This window comes from Dipodomys ordii, unplaced genomic scaffold (genome assembly GCF_000151885.1).
Source record: "Dipodomys ordii isolate 6190 unplaced genomic scaffold, Dord_2.0 Scaffold160, whole genome shotgun sequence".
NCBI classification, from domain to species: domain Eukaryota; kingdom Metazoa; phylum Chordata; class Mammalia; order Rodentia; family Heteromyidae; genus Dipodomys; species Dipodomys ordii.
The window spans coordinates 771,702-773,493 of record NW_012267376.1 but is presented as its reverse complement, the minus strand read 5'-3'; the positions used below and the strand labels follow the sequence as shown (position 1 = coordinate 773,493).

The 1,792-nt window shown below is 56.9% G+C and overlaps 1 protein-coding gene across 1 annotated transcript in view; it reads left to right on the top strand.

Annotated features, from left to right (window-relative positions):
• Positions 1 to 340: 340 nt before the first annotated feature.
• Positions 341 to 1,792, top strand: part of LOC105998263 (histone H2A.V) — a 29,238-nt gene continuing 27,786 nt past the window's right edge. The window contains exon 1 of the mRNA XM_013032937.1: positions 341 to 447. Coding sequence (XP_012888391.1) covers positions 341 to 447 — 107 coding nt within the window. The remainder of the gene's footprint in view (positions 448 to 1,792) is intronic.

The window sequence follows — 1,792 nt, the reverse complement described above, 5'->3', positions numbered from 1 at the left end:
CAAGCGCCAGGACTGGCAAAAAATAAAAATACAAAACAACAACAAACAAGCCGAGAGCTCAACAATATTGGAGCTGGAAGCTCCGCCTCCCCGAGCCGTGTGCAAAAACAAACAACCGTTGAGGAGGCGTTGCCACGGGGGCGGGCTTCTAGGTAGAAGAAGGCTCCCGATTGGCTAACCTCTAGAGTTCAAACCAGCAAGTCGAACGGCCATTGGTTGTGATAGTACTAGGCGGGCCTTGGGCATTGTCCGGTTTTGGCGGCGGCCGGTGCTGAGGGCGGCGGCGGCGGCGCGGGGTGGTAGTGGGTGGTCCCGCGGCCGAGCAGAGTCTGCCGTGACCATGGTAAGGGGCGCCGAGCGGGCGCGGCGCCCGGCGTCGGTGCCGTTACTTGAGTCGGGAGTTGGCGGCGCCGGGGCAGTCAGCGTCCCGGGGCCGTCGCGCCCTGCGTGAGCGTCGGGCTGGGTCGTGGGGCGGAGCGGTCGGCGGCCACCTCTTTTCTGGGGTGCGCCTGGGCGCCGTCCCTCAGCTGTTGGGCTCCAGGCGAGCGCCCTACCGCCCACAGCGCCACTTCCGGCTTGTTCTGCTATGTGGTGCTGGGGAATCGAACCCAGGGCCTCTGGTATGCGAGGCAAGCGCTCTACCACTGAGCCACCTTCCCGGCCCCGGCGGCGAGCGGGAGGAGAACGGCGCTCTGCGAGGCGGCACCGCCGTCGGGCGCTGCGCCCGGCCGCCGGGGCCGGGGCCTGGTCGCTTCGGAGCGGGCCGGGCGCAGGGCCCCGCTCCTCTCCTTCAGGCCCGCCCGCGAGCCGGCGATCTCCCCAGCCCCCTGCCTCCGCCCCGGCTGGGGACTTGTTCTCCTCCTTCTCTCTCACAGCGTCTTCCGCTCACTCTGAAGAATAGCGTGCCTTTGAACGACTCAAAGGCGACTGAAATCCGATCCCCAGCCCCCAGTTGATGGAAAGGACGTGCCGGTGGCAAGGTCACAGTCTGTGTCGGTGCAGTGGGTTTGACATAACCCAAACCCGAGCCGCCAGCCTAAAAGTTAACCCGAAGCCAGTACTTCTCATGCCCGACCTGTGTCAGGTTTTATTCTTTCTCCCTCTTGAGGATAGCACGGGTGGGATACAGTAGACCTAACACCCACGCCGTAAGCAGACGCCTAAGCCCAGAGGACGCACGTGTCGGTTCTTGTAAATTATACAACTTCGGTAATTTTTTACGATTTGTATTTATTTGGTGCAGTATTGAGGCTCGCACTCGGGGCCTGGGCACTGTCCTTGAGCAAAAAAGCTTGAGCCACATAACCCAGCTCTGGCTTTTTGTTGGTTAGTTGGATATAAGTCTCAGGGACTTTCCTGCGCAGCTTGGCTTCAAATCATGAATCTTAGATGTCAGTCTCCTGAGTAGCTGGGATTATAGATGCCATTAGTACCCGGCTTAAAATTTCTGTGACATAATTATTGTTATTGTTTGTAGTAAAATAACTTTTCCAGATGGAGGAATAGGTTGACAACTAAATTCATTTGGTCAAGTTGATGATTTTACTGATCCTCACCAGTGTTGATGTTTCTCAGACTCCAATGATATACTGTGTTGTATATCCATTTAGTAGTAATTAAAACTCAAGCCTTATGATAAAAATACAAGAAGCAGGGCTGGGAAGGTAGCTCAGTGGTAGAACGCTTGCCTTGTATGCATGAGGCCCTGGGTTCGATTCCTCAGCACCACATAAGCAGAAAAAAAAAGCCGGAAGTGGCGCTGTGACTCAAGTGGTAGAGTGCTAGCCTTGAG